The sequence below is a fragment of the Pantherophis guttatus genome, chromosome 12 (assembly GCF_059756535.1).
Source record: "Pantherophis guttatus breed Tessera chromosome 12, ASM5975653v1, whole genome shotgun sequence".
In the NCBI taxonomy this organism is placed as follows: domain Eukaryota; kingdom Metazoa; phylum Chordata; class Lepidosauria; order Squamata; family Colubridae; genus Pantherophis; species Pantherophis guttatus.
In genome coordinates this window covers 26,497,553-26,511,513 of record NC_142074.1, presented here as the reverse complement: position 1 = coordinate 26,511,513, position 13,961 = coordinate 26,497,553, and the positions used below count along the sequence as shown (strand labels likewise).

At 54.3% G+C, this 13,961-nt stretch overlaps 2 protein-coding genes and 1 non-coding gene across 3 annotated transcripts; 1 reads left to right on the top strand and 2 right to left on the bottom strand.

The window, feature by feature from the left end:
- Positions 1-1,011: 1,011 nt before the first annotated feature.
- On the bottom strand, positions 1,012-4,221 carry LOC117679640 (regulator of cell cycle RGCC-like). Its single transcript, XM_034441760.3, has 5 exons — positions 3,582-4,221; positions 3,215-3,373; positions 2,758-2,847; positions 2,256-2,318; positions 1,012-1,922 (listed from the first exon to the last, which is right to left on the bottom strand). The coding sequence occupies exons 1-5, from the start codon at positions 3,601-3,603 to the stop codon at positions 1,915-1,917; spliced, it is 342 nt and encodes a 113-aa protein (XP_034297651.1). The 5' UTR covers positions 3,604-4,221; the 3' UTR covers positions 1,012-1,914.
- Positions 3,851-3,922, bottom strand: TRNAE-UUC (transfer RNA glutamic acid (anticodon UUC)). Its single transcript has one exon. It is a non-coding gene; the product is annotated as a tRNA-Glu (tRNA).
- A 44-nt stretch (positions 4,222-4,265) lies between the features above and the next one.
- LOC117679639 (ras-related GTP-binding protein A) lies at positions 4,266-9,579 on the top strand. The gene is made up of 10 exons (XM_034441759.3): positions 4,266-4,497; positions 4,637-4,673; positions 4,763-4,862; positions 5,106-5,172; positions 5,431-5,653; positions 6,178-6,273; positions 7,252-7,374; positions 8,192-8,283; positions 8,814-8,929; positions 9,112-9,579. Exons 2-10 carry the CDS (start codon positions 4,644-4,646, stop codon positions 9,207-9,209), a joined length of 945 nt encoding a protein of 314 aa, XP_034297650.1. The 5' UTR covers positions 4,266-4,497; positions 4,637-4,643; the 3' UTR covers positions 9,210-9,579.
- The last annotated feature ends 4,382 nt before the right edge of the window (positions 9,580-13,961 follow it).

Genomic DNA, 13,961 nt, shown 5'->3' with positions numbered 1-13,961 from the left:
CCTCAGTCTTCCCTACCCCAGCAGAAAGGAATTCGGGGGGGGCTCCCTCCGCCTGGGTTTCTGTTCACCTTCCCAGTTCCCAGCAGGAGAACTCGGCGGTCCAGGGTTCTGAGAGGAGCTGCTTCTTTCCCAGGATGCTACAAGCGCCAGCCGTGTCCTTTTCCCTTCGCCAGTGGTTCCGTCCAGCCCCAGGGCGGGTGTGGGGTCTCGCCCATGGGTAAAGATGTTCTGGGGGTTGGGCGCTTCATCCTAGAACTTCCGAAGGAAGGCAGTCAGAGGCGATGTTCCAAGGCAACTGCCTCTTTCTTACGCTGAAGCCCCAACTGCAAACCGAGTCTAAGGAACCGTCTCTTGAGGCTGAAGCCACTGAGGCCGAGGGCGAAGAACCGCGGCCCTCTTCTTCCTTGCGGCAGGCGCACGAGCAGCCTGGGGGGTGGGGGGGGGGGTCCGGGTTGCAAGCGCTCTGCTGCTCTCCTTGCCACGAGCACGAGAGGGGCAGGCGGAAAGCCGGGGCTGCTCGGCGCTGCCTGTGGGCTGCGGAAGTGGCTCGTCTCAAGGAAGAGGCGCTCCGAGCCGCGCTGCTCCCTTCCCCGTCCACCCACGCGCTGCCGTGGCATCTCGGGCTCCCTTGCAGCTCTGCAGCCGAGCACGGTTTAACGGTCGGGCGGCATCCCCTTGGTTATGCTGGGCAGAGAGAGATGCGTGAGTCCCCGGCAGTAAGCGCGGCTTCTGAGAGGCGTTTGAGAAGCAGCAGCAGCTGGCCCGGGCTCTGGCATCAGCGCGGAGGGCATGGAGAAATGGGTACCACAGCCCAGCAAGCCAGAAAAGCTCCCGGAGCAGAGAATGAAAGGCAGCATTGAGCGTAAAGAGCAAGGAATCAGAACTTCCTTTTATTCCACCTTACAAACCTTTAGATACATGCTTATTTTTTGTTTCTGTTTTCGGCATTTGTTTCATTGCTGAAGGTGGTCAGCTATGAACTCTTCTACAGCAAAACCCACAGAGACAGTAGCATTTTATTTACATTTATTTAAAATATTTTAAAATACAGCAATCCATCTTAAAATTAGAACTTTGGGAGGCTTACAACCATAAAATAGTATTATACAAAAAAATAAAAACCAGAATCAATAAAACCCCAACCTTGGCGCAACTCATCTCCTCCGATGAGACTCCTAACACTCTCCTCCACCTCCCACCTCTCCCTCCCCACCACCTGGGAGAAAAGCCAGCCCCTCCCCACTTCTCTCCAAGTGGCCTGTCAGGAGCTCCATGCAGAAAGAGATGCAGCCCCTCTGACCAAAGCCCCCTCCGAACTCCGAACTGAGGTGGTCAACCTCAGCAGTCGAGCAACTGGACACACATTCTCCTACTCAGGTTTTCCCCTCCATATCAATAGTCCCACTCAAGAAGCTGGGAGGCCAGAGGGTGGTTGTATTCGCCTGCCCTGCACAAGCCATTCCTCTGCAGCAGAGCCCGCCCAGGCAGAGGGGAAAGAGCAGCGCCTTGTTGGGGCTCCGGCTTCAGCTCCTAAGGAGTCTCTTTGGGGCTCCCTCCCCTCCACGCAGCCTGTCACAATGAAATCAAAGGCCAGGAGAAAGTCCCTTGAGAAGTACCCGCATTTCAAAAAGTAATCTGACTTTCTGCTCAAGGTGGAATTTCAAAAATAAATCCAATGGCCGAACACCTTTGGGATCCAGAGTTACTGGATTTCTGCTTTGACTTCGGGAGACAGTTGTGATTCCTTCCACGCAGAGAAGCCAGTTGCGAAGTAGGCTGGCTTTGGGGGCAGTCATAGCTGATGCGTCAGGCATTTTGGTGGGGGGCTTCTCCCAGGAAAAAAAAAGGCTGGGTCCATTCAGCAAGACATCAGCAGGCAGATTTTCATCTTGAAGAGCACAGGAGGAAAGCTGGTCACATTTCTACAAGAAAGGAATAACTGGGTTAAAACAAAGACCCCTCCAGATCTTCTGCCTTGGGCCCTTCCCAGCCTCCCCTGCATCAGTCAGAGACACTGAGACGGCAGAGACCCAGGATACCCATCATCTTCCAAGAGGACTGGAAGGCTTCACCAGTCACCAACCTCATTGGGAACTGGCCAAAGTGTCAGCACCTCTCTGAAAGCCCAGAGATCCTACCAATGCATCTGCGGCACCATTTGTGCCCCAAGGGCTCTTCCAGAAGCCCCCGCAGACAAAGCCTGGTTCACCAGAGGATCCTTTGGGCTTCCTACAGGGCCCAGACCCCACACCTACCCTTCAGGACTTGGTCGAGGTCTGCAATGAACGCTTCCAGTTCGCGGGTGTCTCCGAGCTTAGCTACAAGATAAGAGGGGTCAACTTGTCAGTTTCCTCACCCTAACAAACCTTGACTGAACCAAAGATCAGAGCAAATAAAAGATTGGAATAATTGGATCTCAGCAATACCAAAAGGAAAAAAAAAAGAGCCAAATGAAATCTTCAGTCATGGTGAGGTTTATTCTCTCCAAGTCATGAAGGTCCACCCAGGCTGGTGGAACTGGAGAATTAGAAGAGAGAGTGTGGGAGGGAGGGAGGGAACCATCCCAAGGAGTCAAATGGGTCCAGAGGGGGTCTGTTTTGACCCATGGGGGGGACTCACTTGGCCCCTCCAAGGACAATAAGAGAACCCCAGGTTGTTGTCTCTGGTCCACAAATGGAAACACAGGTCCACCTTGTAGCCCCAAGGCAGCTCTCCTACGTTCGCCCTCATCCTCTCCCGTGGGCTCCCAAGTTGTACCTGTGGAGCAAGGAACCTGGGAAGAAGCCACACCATCCATGAGATCCTCCTGGCTGCTGTTCAGGCTGCTGCTGGGAGAGATGCTTTTGCCTGCAGGGAAAGCAAAGAGAAACGCAGGCTCAGCTGGCGGCCTCCCCCCCAATCCCCACCCCGCCCGCCCCGTCGAAAGCGGCTCCCTTCCGCAAACGCTCATCAGCCCAGCCACTCGGGGGAAGCCAAAAAAAAAAAAAAAAGCGCATTTAGTCATTTATCGGCCTCTCTGATGGTTGCTGACTTCAGAGAGAAGCAACTTGTGAAGGGGGGGCGGGGGCTGCGCTTGTACAGCCAGGCAGGAAGCCGAGCGAGCAGTCCCAGGCGCAGCCCCGCCAAACCCGGAGGGGAGCCGAAGCGAGAGGATCTCCCCCTCCGCCGCCCGCCTCCCCCGTTCTCCCCTGGGAAGGAAGAAGCGGGCGCTCACTTCCCGAGCCGTCGAGGCCGCTGCCGTACAGGCTGCGCTGGAGCCCCGTCTTCAAAGCCTGCAGGGGCGCCTCGGGCCGAGAAGAGCCCCTCTGCTCGAAGTCCCGGACCGCGTGGTCAAACTCCAGCAAGAAGGCCTCCAGGGAGTCGCTCGCCAGCCCTGCCGGTGGGGGGGGGGAGAAAGCAGGACGTTTCAGGGCGCCCAGAGTTCGCCCAGGACCCCCCACCCATCCCCCTTCGGTGGGAAGCCCGGGTCTTCCCGTTCACTTTGCCGGCTCAGCTTCGCTCCCCTCCAGGAGGGTCAGCGGAGCGTCCGCCAGCATCCCAAAGACGATGCTAGAAAAGCGAGAGGAAAGTCCGCAGCCCACCTCGCTCCTCCGCTGCCTCCATCGCCTCTGCCCAGAGCAGCACCGCAGGTGCGTTTTCTTCCCAAGGCCCCGCCCAGCGGAACCGGGCTGTCCAATCGCCGAAAGGGGCGTGGCTCCGGGCATCTGATCCCCACGGCTGCCCTGTCGGCCAAGGGGCTAGACCCTGGTGAGGAGGCGCACAGGGACCCTGGCCCGTGACCGGTTCTCCAAGAAGCAGAGCCAGGGCTTCCGAGGGGGCCGGCAAAAAAAAAAAAAAAAAAAATCATATCTTCCCATACCGGGAGTCGAACCCGGGCCGCCTGGGTGAAAACCAGGAATCCTAACCGCTAGACCATATGGGAAGCGGTAAGAAAAGGCGTGCCAGATCGCCCCATCTGTCGCGGACTGGGGAGTTCCGCCCTTACTGAAGCCTCCCTCGGCAGGGGCAGGGTATCCATAGCGACGCCTGCGGGGCGCAGGGACAGAACACCGATCTGGGTTTCCACGTCCCGCCCCCCCACTCCCGAAATGTCCTTCGCGCGCGAACAGCAAGCCCGGCTTTGCTGCCATGGGGACCCGCCACTCCCATCGCGCACAGCCGCCTTTCCTTTGCAGAACTCCGGAGAGCGCGGCACCCTCAAAAAACATGGCTCCGGCGGCTTCGCAGAGAGGGTCGCTCTAGGCGATGCTGCCTCGGTGACGGACGCGTCGCGTCGCGTCACCTGACCGAAGGAGGGCGGAGTCTCCGGCGCGGCGGCGGCGCGGCTCACGTGACTGTCCCGAGGTGCCGCGGTGGGTTGGGCTGTCCGGAGCCGGGCGAGGCCGGGCGAGCGACCTACGCGAGGCTGGGGCTGTGAGGCCTACGAAGAGCAGGACGACGACGCAGAGCGGCTGCTGCCCCCGCGCCCCTCGGCCGCAGGGCTAGTCCGGAGCACAGGTGGGGCCTCCCGCCCCCTCGCCCGCGGAAGCGGCCGCCCAGCCATGGGAGGAGGGGGTGGGGGGTGGGGGCAGGCGAAGGGACAGGGCGCGGGCTGCCCGGCCCTCGTCGCCCGCTGACGCCCCGCGTGTCTTTGCAGGCGTGGGATGCCGAACGCAGCAGCCATGAAGAAGAAGGTAAGGCGGGGGGGCGGGGGGCGGGGGCGGCTCGGGAGGGCCTGGGGCGTCTCCGCAGCGGCAACGCCGGCTCTTCTCCCGCCGCCCAGGTGCTGCTGATGGGGAAAAGCGGCTCCGGCAAGACCAGCATGCGCTCCATCATCTTCGCCAACTACATCGCGCGGGACACGCGGCGCCTGGGAGCCACAAGTGAGGAGGCGGCGGTGGGTGGCTGGGTGGGTCGGGCGGAGACCCCGGGAGGGCATCATCCCCCCCTGACCGGGAAAAGCCCGGCGTTCGTTGGCTTATTGGGTGGAATCTTTCGTGGACTCAAGCAAGCGGACAGACCATGATTAAGCAAACCCGCTTTTCTGTGCTTTACTACCGGTTCCTTCTGATGTCGCTGAGGATTGTTTCCCTGTCTCCGTAATTCATTTCTCCTCTCCTCTCTAGTTGACGTGGAGCATTCGCATGTTCGGTTTCTAGGCAACCTGGTATTAAACCTGTGGGACTGTGGAGGGTAATTATTTTGTCTACCCTTTTGCTACTTCCAGGAGGAGGGGTGCCGAGGGCCCCAGGAGAGCCCAGTTAAGGACTCCAGGGAGTTCAGCAGGGGTCTCCCCGGGACCCTCGGCTGGTAGATCAGAGCAGGAGCAGGCCTCTCATCTGGAAATGGGGAAGGAATCCCCCCCTTCCCAGGAGTGTGTCCGCAGCTGAGCGCTCCTCTCTTCCCCTTTCTGTCTGACTCGGCTGTTGAGGGCGGATCTTCTCCTTCCAGCCAGGACACCTTCATGGAGAACTACTTCACCAGTCAGCGCGACAACATCTTCCGCAATGTGGAGGTCCTTATTTACGTCTTTGATGTGGAAAGCAGAGAGCTGGAGAAAGACATGCACTACTATCAGTCCTGCCTGGAGGCCATTCTCCAGAATTCTCCCGATGCCAAGATTTTCTGCCTCGTCCACAAAATGGATTTAGTACAGGAGGACCAGCGCGACCTGGTGAGGGTCAACCTCCAGATATAACAGGAGGCTTCTCTTTTGGTCAAAGGGCAGGAACTGTAGCTCTTGGGAGGTAACAAGGCCATCCTTCCTCCTGGCTTTCGCTCTGGGTCTGCACTGTTACACCTGGCAGGGTTAGTGTGGTTCCATCTGCTAAAGCATCTAAGCTTCCCTCTTTCAGAAACTGCTGCTTTTCGGTTTCCACCTTTTACTGCAGGCTTTGCCAAAATGTCTGCCGCCTCTACCGACATCCCGGGGGGGTCTGCAAATGACACAAACTCCAACCGCGGAACCGCCTGAGCCTGGCAGGCAGCTGTGGGCGCATAGGCGGGACTCCATTTTTGATCAGCTCTGGGAATTTCCCCCCTTTTTCTTCGTAGATTTCTTGCTGAGGCCTTTCCAGCTTGTTCCCTTTTCCCAGCAGTGCTGGCCTTGCTGAGATAATTGTGAACCTCTCTCTCAGCTTTATTGGTGAGGCTTATATTGGTTAGGGAAATTTGTCTCCTTTCGTTTACTTTTGTTAGATTTTCAAGGAACGGGAAGAGGATTTAAAGCGGTTGTCCCGCCCTCTGGAATGCTCTTGCTTCAGAACGTCCATCTGGGATGAGACTCTCTACAAGGTTTGTGCTTCTGTGCCACCATGGTGGCTAACTGTGACCGAGTTATAAGCCACGAGCTGGAGGAAGCCTTGGGCTCAGATCCGTGCTTACCTACAGTAGTGGCCAAAGTTGTGGAAACCTTTTGGGAAAAGTGTATTTTCTCAAACTAGCTTATATCACCACTTTTTTTGGAGTAGTATCATAAAATTATATATCAATGGAAAGAAAATTTAATCAAGAATGTAATGCAATAACTTTTATGAAGGATTTGCTATTAGAATAGCAGTTACAGTATAAAGAAGAAAAGTAAAACACGTAGAAAAAACAAGATATACAAAAATGATCACGATAGAAAAGAGATATACAAAAATGATCACCGTGTCAGTTAATACTTAGTTGGGTAAACTTTAGCATGAATTACAGCCTTACAAAGTCTTCCTATGGAGTGAACTAAGTCTTTTAATTCTACAGCTGTTATGTGAAACCAAGATGGAATGATTGCTTCTATTAAATGGGTTTTATTGCTGGGTTACTTTTGACTAACACGTTTCTTTAGTCAGCTCCATAGATTTTCATTTGGGTTAAGGTCTGGGCTATTCCCAGGCCATTCCAGCAGTGGAATATGATTATCTTGAAACTCAAAAAAAAAAAATAAAAAAAAAAAAGGCATCAAACCTCAAAAATACACTTTTCCCAAAAGGTTTCCACAATTTTGGCCACTACTGTATAGCCTGTAAAAGTGGAGTCTTCAGTTTATGAGCAGTAGGTGAAGTTTTACAGCAGCTCCCACTTCTGCCCCATCCATAGTTTCTCAAATCCCTCTGGGCTGTGGGGTAACAGAGATGCAAATTGGGCTGTTTTGTCTGGAGGAGAGTCCCTCCCTCTAAAGGGTGCTTTCCTCCATTTGCTGACTGCCAAGGGGAGGGTCCTGCTGCCCCTTTGGGTCGATCCCAGGAAGGGCCAAGAGTTCAGCTGCCTTCTGTGCTTCCTCTTTGGCAGGCATGGTCCAGCATAGTCTACCAGCTTATTCCCAATGTCCAGCAGCTGGAAACGAACCTCAGGAATTTTGCTCAGATCATTGAAGCTGATGAAGTTCTTCTGTTTGAAAGAGCCACATTTTTGGTGAGCAAGAAGATGGACTAGTTTCCAGGGATGGAGCCCACCTTGGGCACGGACCAGGGAGGGGCCCCCCAAGCCTCCCACATGTCTTGCTCTGATTTCTAAAATGGGAAGTCAGGCTGTTGGATTGTGAGAATAGGCCTCCATGCATTCTCTTGGTCCCACACGCTGAAAGTCTTGTGGCAGGCATAGCTTGAATTCTGGTTCTCTATGGCCACTTGGAGGATCATGGTGCACAGCAGGATTGGGTTCTAAATTTTTTTACTACCGGTTCTGTGGGCGTGGCTTATTTTGTGGGTGTGGCTTGGTGGGGTAATGTGATGGTGGGCATGGCCAGCTTTTTTTTTTTTTACTTTAAAAGCATCTTTTCGGCTGAAGAGGTTGTAGAAAAAATGCTTTTAAAAGTAAAACAAAAACAAAAACCTGAGGTGGGCGGGGTAAGCGAGCGGCGACCAGGCCAGGGACCGGTTCGGGGGCGTGGCCAGCCAATGTTATTACCAGTCCTCGGAACTACTACAAATTTTTACTACCGGTTCTTGCGAACTGGGAGCAACCCACCACTGGTGCACAGCTCTACTGGGTGGCAATCCTCTTCCATAGGGGCTTATGTGAGGAATCCACCCACCCACCCCTTTCTCCTCCGTGGTTCTGCCATGACAGTGGGTGCGTATGGATTGCGTCTGGGGAATGCCCTCGGGGGCTCCCTGAAGGCCCAGTATGCTTCAGATGCTTCATCTTTCTTGTGGCTGAGAGTTTGGTCCTCAGCTGAATTCTTGCTTGGCTCAAAGCTGGTCTGATGCTTTCATGCCTCCTCTTGCAGGTCATTTCACACTACCAGTGTAAAGAGCAGCGGGACATTCACCGGTTTGAGAAAATCAGCAACATCATTAAGCAGTTCAAGCTGAGCTGCAGGTGAGAGCACAGGGCTTGGGCGGCTTCCGGGAGGGAGCCTTGGTTGCCCGCAGATGCTGGCCCTGGCAGGGGGGTCATGACAGTTTCCTCCGAGTTGGCCAGTGGCAACTGCATGGCATCTAGATCTGCCAGGCTGGGCGGGGGTCATTTCTGTGTAGAGAAGGCAGAGCATTACTCCCCAGGACTCGGCAGGCAAGAGAGAGAGAGAGTCTGCCTTCTGAAGGGGCCAGATCCATTGCCTGCGCCCAATGGGCAGGCCAGCCCATGTTTTGCACTTTTACCAGTGAGAATGTCCGTTGCCATTCTCATTGACCCCATGGGGGTCCTGGAGCCCATCCAGGCCATTTTATCTCGGCTGTTCTTGATTGACAGAAGGAGGCTTTTCATTGGAGTGGGGCTGCCTTTCTCTGGAGTTCATGGAGAAGCAAAAGCTTCTGGGCAATGTGGGGAAGGGAGGCTTGAAGACTAAGGAGCCTATTCGGGATAGAACAATTAACATTCTCCCCCCTCATTTCTTCCCCCACTTCCAGTAAGTTGGCTGCATCTTTCCAAAGCATGGAAGTGAGGAATTCCAACTTTGCTGATTTCATTGACATCTTCACATCAAACACCTACGTGATGGTCGTCATGTCAGACCCTTCCATACGTAAGTTGGAGAGAGAGCAGGGCTCTTCCTGCTTGGCCTGACCTTTGGAGGCTCCCTGTGGCAGTCGCAATTCAGGGAGTGTTTGTTTGCTGTGCGGGAGGGGAGCCTGCCCTCCCTGCCCCTCAGCCGCCCTTGTCACAGAGCCCGGATGGTCTCACCTTCTTGTTCCTCCTCTATTCCAGCTTCTGCAGCAACGCTGATCAACATCCGAAATGCCAGGAAACACTTTGAGAAGCTGGAAAGGGTGGATGGGCCCAAGCACAGCCTGCTGGTGCGCTGAGCTCCTCTCTGGGTACGGCCAGAGGAGAAGCTGCTCTCTTCCTCAGAGACCTCAACCATGGTGGGTGTTTTGTGGGCTTTGAAATGCGTGCACTGCTTTCCACTGCTCTCCTTTTTCTTTTCATCTTGGATGCTGGTCTCCCCGGCGGTGTTGGGCACACGGTGGACTTTCTGGGCCTCCCACTGCCGCTGCTGCCGTGGCGCGGAAGGTCCAAATGTCACGGACATCATAACCCTTTCCTTACTTTCCCATTCTGTTCCAAATGACAATAAACTACAAAGTTGGGATACTTGCTATTTTATCAACAAGTTGCTAGAGTACGTTTATAAATCTTGTCTTCAATCATGACAATAAATTTTGTTACCAAGGACGTCTGGGTGTCTTTTCCTCTCTCTCTCTCTCTCCCTCCCTCCCTCCCTCCCTCCCACCCCCCCCTTCCCCCCACCTCTCCCACCTGTTGTGTGCTGCAGAGCATTAACTTGTGGCCCCTTCCTGGCTCTGCCTGGAAGTTTGGTGTTTTTCCAAGGGCCAAGATGGGCCCTTCCCACAAATACTCCAGGAGGGCTTGCCAACTGCCTGAGGACCAGCCCTAGTAACCAGACACCAAGTCCACAGAGGGCTCCTGGAGAGTGAACCCAGTTCAGTTGTGCCCTCGCGTTCTTTCCTGCGCTTAAATAATTTCCAGTAATAATTGCATCAATTCCATTTGGAAGACCATTCCCCACCTGATCAGAACAAAGGTTCTGGAGATGATCCATCCCTGCATGGGCTTAGGTCTGCACCCCGGGAGTCTTGCCTTCTAGAGAGAAATGGATGGATTTTCTTCTCGGCTCCAGGCGGTCCTTCTGCCTCACCTGAGGGGGGCTCGGCTAGAAGATCACAGCTTGATGGGTGTTTGTATGGAAGCTTCCAGAGAGCTGAAGGAGCCATGTTAGGCAAATGTATTTCAACCACTTCCTTCCTGTGCACTTCCGCCTTTAGACAGCTCTGGTGGCGATTCCAATGTCAGCAAGTGTCAACGTGTCACATAGCCAGGTGGTTATGTTCAAATATAGCACTAAACTGGATTAGAAGCCACAATAACCTAGGGCGATGTGTGTGAATTTAGATTTCCCTCTTATCCTGAGGATTGCGGTCCACTTGCTCCCCCCACCTCACTGTATTGGTGGGCTTGGTTCCCTGGAATTCTATCTCTGCAGGAGAAGTGGGGGTGTCCCCAGTAGCTGATGGCAAGAGGCCCAGCGCTGCTCCTCTCGCCCTGCCAGGGGCATCCTTTGCAGATAAAGCTCAGCCCATTTGCTGCTGCCCCAAACCCAGAAACTCATCATCTGCAAAGGGATTGTTGTGAGAAGTGTACTTCCAATCCACGCCATTTCCTAAGATATGGTCCTAAGACCTCTCCAGAAAGGGGCTGAGCAGCCCACCAACCTTCCACTGGGATTTAGCTGAGCCTCTAAACCTGCAGGTGAGGGATGACCAGAGGACAAGCCGGGGAGAGGCCTTTGTGACTTGAGTTCCAGGCAGGGGAAGAGAGAGAGTTTGGGCAGGTGCATCCACCCCCTTGATTTCCAGAACAGGAACTCTGGCTGTTGGGGGAAAGGTCAGGAATTTCCCCAAGGGCTGGCTGGTTTCTCGGATCCCAGAGTGTTTCCCCAGGCTCAGTTGCACTTCCTCACAAGGGAAAGGGAGACACGCACACCCCAGCAGAGGAAGGTCCCCAAAACTTCCTGTTTCAGCAAGAAGGGAGATCCCCTGGGCTGGAAGGAGGTTCTACGAGACAGGAGACCCCAAGCCCCTCGGGAGCCTGTTCCTTGGCTGCCTCCAGGCAGGGGTCTGCTGAGCTGGATCCCTCTTACATTCCCACATGAGGACCGAAGGCCTGTCTGGGTCCTTCCACATCTACAGAGTAAACGAAGTTAGACTGAGGAGATGTTGCAACTCCCGGTTGGTCTAATTTTCTCTGGAAAGAGGAACTCAGGTACCTCGTAGAGGCACCTGCAAGAATCCAGCAGTTTCATCGGAAAGGCCAGATGAGCATCACGATCCTGTAGCACAAACCCTTCCTCTGATGTCCCTCACATCACACACCCACGGCGGTGTGTGGGTGTGTGTGTTGTGTCACAAGATCGCCAGGTTCATTTTGTCATTTGCCCTCTGCAGGCACGCTCTCGGTTTCTGGGAGGCATCTCGCTTTGGCCCTTTGGGAAGGTGGGAGGTTCTGCGTGGAGCCTTCAGAAGTGCAACTTGGGCTTCAAAGCTGCTTCGTAGCCTGCAGTGCCACCCTGTGGCATCGCCAGCCTTGAGGCTCCTTCCGAGGCTCTGCAGGAGTCAGCAAAAGGAGCCAGCAGGGAAGGTGGAAAACGGCTCCTTGGAAGAGGTTGTGCTTGCAAAGGGAGATGGTGGAGCTGCCATTGCAAAACTGCTTCTGCATGGACTGGCTTCACGTTCAGCCTGCTCAGCGGCCCATCCCCACCTTCCCTGAAACAAGACGGCAGACTCCAAAAAAAAAAAAAGAGAGAGGAAAAAAACAGTTGGGGAGGTGCCTCCTGATGAACTACAATGCTTCACTGGATGGAGGACACAATATGATAAACCAAAATCATTCTAAGCCCCTCTGGGTGGCAACATAACCTCAGTCCCCGGGGTTGGCAGAGGTGCTTTATGGCTTCCTAGCAGCCCAGTTTAAACCTTCTGGAATACAGTGCAAACTCTCCCTTAGGGTCTTCAGGATCCAAGCCACAAAATGTGGTGCATTTGATGGCTCTGGGATCAGTTGTACGCACAACCAGTTTCCTTCTGTTATAACTGCAGTAACTACAACGTGTGGATCTGAACCAACTACCAGGTTGATGGGCTGTCAGAAGTCCACTGAGCCATCACCTCCACAATGGAGCATCTCTTTGTCTCTTCATTCTGTACACACATACTTCCCTCTCCTGGAAGTACAGGTGTGGTGCCAAGCCTCATCTCACCTCTCTTAAAACAGCAGGATGCCCCAGAAAGCAGCACGGCACATAAATGTCATGGGGAAATTCACAACAGCTCGCTGACAAAGGAGAGTGCGGCACACTGGATTCTGGAGAGGGAAGAGCGAAGCCAGCTGACTTGGTGAGAGTGCAGAAGGGACCGTACTCGCTGTCCTTGGTGAGAGCAATGGAGGGCTGAGGGCAAAACCTACACCACCAGGTTCTTTGTGGCCAAGGCAAGAGGCCGGGCTCCTGTGGCTGCCTTCCAGGTCTGCCTGCTCCTTGCCTGCGTAGCCTGCGCCCTTCTCTGCTTCCTGACCCATCTCCAGTTTGCACAAGAGAGGATCCAGCAGAACAGAACTTGGAAGGGCACATCTGTTGCTATGGCAACCCTGGATAGACTTCCAGGCATAGGATTGGCTGCTGGTGATGTCACCTCTTGGTCCTGCTGGACCACCAGAATTAAGGGAGTTCCTATTTGCATCTCTCTGTCCCCACAAATGGTCCATACTGGTTACGCTTCTGAGGTGCTGCTCTCCGATTCTGCTTCATTATGAAAAGCATCGAGGGGGGGGGGACGCTTCCCCACAGAGGCTGTCGGCATCGCTCAGCTTTTCTGCACAACGCCTTTGGCTTTTCGGCTTGGCTGGCTCTAGAGTTATCCAGGTGCGATGGGCCCAGGAAGCCCCATCAGCTCTTGGATGCAGCTCCTCTTCTGGGCGCCAGATAGATCATGCTGGGAAGAAAATTGGAGGGTTTAAATTGGCCTTCCCCAACCTGGTGCCCTCTAGATGGAACCAGAGCTCCAAGAATTCTCCATCAGAACAGGTTGGACTGAATGATCTCTTGGAGCCTCTCTAATTGATGCTGGTATCAAAAGAATCAGGTTGCTCAAATCTGGAGCCTCTTTGGGAATCTCTTTAGTAGTCCCCTAAATAAAGAGAATGCCGTCAGCAGCCATGCCCCACTTGCGGAGTGCCCCACTCCACCCCAGTAGCTCCTTCTTTGCCTGTGCCCAGAATTCATCACTGGGTCCCAGGAATGTCCCGGTGCGTGTAACACATTAAACCAGGAGCTTGTAGGCTGTGTGTATTGTTCTCCCACACTGATGTCAATTCTTGTGCCTCTTGCCTGAATGTTGTGTGGGTTTTTCTCATTGCTGTAATTTAATCAGGGAACTTAGGGGGCAAATTGAAATAAACAGGGAACATCTCGTAGGCAACTATGTGATGAAAGCACATTGGGTACATTGACCAAAGGTTTCTTTAATGGGTGTGTGTGTGGGGGGGGTGACAACTGCAATCTCTTTCTTCAGTTCTTCAGAGCAAGGGGACCAAAGTCAACTTAGGTACCCCCCAAGACTGAAATCAAGGTGCCTGTTCAGGCCCTGAGCCGACTTCTCCTTGGCTGAGAAGTGGACTCTCCTCCAGAGTCCAAAGCCTCTGCCAAGGAGGCTCTGCCAGAGAGGAGGACGGGGCTAGCTCGGCGTAGCCAATGGTGAGGTCTGGGGGCTGACCTCCAAGGGCTGGCTCTGACCAGAGCGACCATCCTGCTTCCACAGCAAAAGAACAGCTGTCAATCAATAAGAGTTCATGGCAACCCCCTCTTTTCGGCAAACTTCCTCAGAACAACAGCTGAATAAGCAGGAAGTGAGGCCCGGAAGCCCTTTGGCCCAGCAGATGACAGGCTTCGCAGGGGGATTTCAATTCCAGCCGGCTGCTTTCCTTCGTAGGGAACCGGCCTCTGCAGCGGCCCTTCAGGCACAAGGCAAGGGAGGTCCTGTCAG